The sequence below is a fragment of the Panicum virgatum genome, chromosome 8N, assembly GCF_016808335.1.
Source record: "Panicum virgatum strain AP13 chromosome 8N, P.virgatum_v5, whole genome shotgun sequence".
NCBI classification, from domain to species: domain Eukaryota; kingdom Viridiplantae; phylum Streptophyta; class Magnoliopsida; order Poales; family Poaceae; genus Panicum; species Panicum virgatum.
This window is the reverse complement of record NC_053152.1, coordinates 30,882,014-30,884,977: the sequence shown is the minus strand read 5'-3', so window position 1 is coordinate 30,884,977 and position 2,964 is coordinate 30,882,014. Positions and strand designations below refer to the sequence as shown.

The following is a 2,964-nucleotide window of genomic DNA, read 5'->3' as shown; positions in this document are numbered from 1 at the left end:
ATCTGGTAGGGCGCCAGCTCGTGGGTACCGCGGAGGCGGATTCCGCTCCGCACTCTAACACAGGCGTATATATAAAGATATGAAATTGATAGTTATATTTTTCGTTACGTTCGGGTTCGGATACAAATAGTATCTCATGTGTCTGGTATATATCAAGTTTGTTGATACAATTCAGGCACATTCAAAACTATATATGTCAACTCTAGCTCACTCGGTTGGAGCCTGGTCACTTTGCTATAAAGATAAAGATTAGATGGAGAGGAAGACAGACGGACAGATCATGCGATCCTGCGTGTGAGCCACATAACATGCTCATCCGCACGGATCGAACTGGAATTCAGCACGTGTCAGGTAGGACCAATCCATAATTGTCCGATCCTGAACGATGATTGCACGGCCACAATAAGGCAATAGACTTGCGCGCCCGGCCGGAGATCTTTTAGCCGTGCCGACAGAAACAGCATCTCCGGCCGGCAGCGCACCACCGTACCCAACGCCATGGCCGCCCCGATACTCGGCTTCCTCTCAGCGCTACTCCTGCTTCTCCTCCCGGCTCCCCTCCGAGACCACTTCTCGTCAGTCCACCGGCAGACGGCCGGCGGCGGCACGGCCGGCGGCCTCCACCCGATCGTCCTGGTCCCCGGCGTGACCTGCCCCGACCTGGAGGCTCGGCTCACCGAGGCCTACGAGCCCTCAACGCCACGCTGCGGCCGGATGAGAGGGAAGGGGTGGTTCGGGCTGTGGACGAACCGCACCTGGGCACTGGACGCCGAGACCGCTGCGTGCTTGGAGGAGCAGATGCGCCTCGTCTACGACCCCGCCCTCGGGGACTTCCGGAACCTGCCCGGCGTGGCCACGCGCGTCCCCAACTTCGGCTCCGCTCGCGGGTTCAGCTCCAAGTACGCACCACACCCGTAAGTCCCACAGCATCTACTCAACTGCGATCAAGCCATGTTGTTACCCCAGTAGTGGTACGTGCCCAGACTCATTGCCCAGCCCAACTCTACTCTGCACAGGGAATATTGCTTTGGAGCACTGAGGTCTACCCTAGAGAGATTCGGGTACCGCGACGGAGAGACCCTCTTCGGGGCTCCCTATGACTTCCGGTACGCCCCTCCGGTCCCCGGCCAGACATCTCGAGTTTACTCCCGGTACTTTAGCCGGGTAACGAGGCTCATCGAGGACGCTACCAAGAAGAATCAAAGCAGGGCCGCCATCGTCTTCGGACACAGCTACGGGGCCATGGTTGCCCTCGAGTTCGTCAGGAACTCCCCGTCGCCGTGGCGGAACAAGTTCATCAAGCACCTCTTTATGGTAGCACCGACATGGTCGGGAGGCTACGTTCGCGCGATAAGAAGCGTTGTCTCGGGGCCGCCGGCAGACATGGTTTACGTTCCGTCCGCCTCTGCTGTGTCGGTGCGGTCGATGTGGAGGACCTTCGAGACTGCCATCGTGAACCTACCATGCCCAGCGGTCTTTGGGCGCAGGCCACTCGTGGTGACCAGGAGCAAGAATTACTCGGCGTATGATATCGCCGATCTGCTTCTTGCCATCAGTTGCGCCAACGGCGACAAGCCATTCAGAGAGCGTGAGCTCGCAAAGATGGGCTACTTCAAGGCGCCCATGGTTCCAATGACTCATATGTATGGAGTGGGTGTCCCAACGGAGGAGCAACTGGTGTACTGGGAAGGTGACTTCGACATGCCGCCTGAAATGGTGTACGGCGATGGTGACGGCACCATCAACGTGATTGCCATGTTGGCGTTCCAGGAGAAGGTGGGGAAACAGCCGGGACAAAAGGAGCTCTTCAAGTCCATCAGAGTTGCTAAGGTTCCGCACTCTGAATTAATTATCAATCAACGGGCTGTCAAGAAGATAATGAATGAGATCGTAGAGTTAAATCGCTTGGTTGAAATGCATTTCTCTTATTAATATTTCTACAAAATTCAATATAATATTCAATCTTTCTTTTTGGAAAAGGGAAATTTTATTGATTTCAAATACAATACATTAAGGTGGTACATCGTCTTGAAATTTTCCCGATCTCTGCCTAAACGGCACACAGTCTAAAAAAAGTTTGGTATAGATACTTCCACACTAATAACTGTCAATTTTAAGACTAAATCGCCATCCATGTGCCCGGACAAAAAAAATTTCTTGGACACCTATGCCAAGAAATAATACTACATATACGAGGTGTCGGATACATTGTTTCTCTCGTCATCTCTAGATGCCAAACACGCTAGCATGATGTGATAGGATCCACACAATAGTGGTAAGCTCGCAGCCACGGCCGAGCTGCTTGGCATGGGAGTCTCTGCCGCAACGGGTTGATACATTGATGAGCAAACGGACCCAAGACTCGAGGATGAGCTCCAACAGTTCGAGGATTAGCTAAGACTTTTCTGTAGCTATGCCCTTCTTCAAATCCGGAATCAATAACTGAATTAGGAAGAGAATTCTGTCCTTCTTTTTCTCAAAATCCTCGTCGTCGTAACAGTGGGGATGAATTCCCAGATGACTGATGATGCAGTCGTAACGCATCGGAGTGCCTAGCATTGCCAGTATTAGAACCTCAGCAATTATAATCCCTTCCGACAGAATAGAGCTTTGGTGGTCTCCTTCACCATTGGAGCCCGGATTCCTACTCTGCCACCTGTTCATCGTCTCTACCTCTCGAAGGGTGCCAGCAAGGTTGTTTCTGCTTAGACTTCTTCCACCTGATTGCGTTTGCCAAATTCCGTCCAGCTTCGTACGTGTGTCGTTGAACAGGCTGCGGAGACTAAAGACCCGGTAGCATTTCTGGTCGTGCGGCGGCTAGGAATGTCATGTAATTCGATGTGGTCTCGATCGCCTCCTTGTATCGCTTTTTCTTCTCGCAGAGATGCTGACATTGATTGCTCATCTCGACGAGGAAAACGTCTGTGGCGACGTGCAAAATAAGGATCATCTCTTGGAATTCCG

The 2,964-nt window shown here is 52.4% G+C and overlaps 1 protein-coding gene across 1 annotated transcript; it reads left to right on the top strand.

Annotated features, from left to right (window-relative positions):
- The first annotated feature begins 400 nt into the window (after nt 1-400).
- Nucleotides 401-1,979, top strand: LOC120685921 (lecithin-cholesterol acyltransferase-like 1). Its single transcript, XM_039968058.1, has 2 exons — nt 401-914; nt 1,017-1,979. Exons 1-2 carry the CDS (start codon nt 499-501, stop codon nt 1,930-1,932), a joined length of 1,332 nt encoding a protein of 443 aa, XP_039823992.1. The 5' UTR covers nt 401-498; the 3' UTR covers nt 1,933-1,979.
- Nucleotides 1,980-2,964: the final 985 nt, after the last annotated feature.

What these genes read in the sequence shown, in the direction of transcription:
- LOC120685921 (XM_039968058.1), top strand. Translation starts at nt 499, where the DNA reads ATGGCCGCCCCGATACTCGGCTTCCTCTCAGCGCTACTCCTGCTTCTC. An exon ending in TCCAAGTACGCACCACACCC is followed by an intron (nt 915 to 1,016) that starts GTAAGTCCCACA and finishes TACTCTGCACAG; the next exon opens with GGAATATTGCTTTGGAGCAC.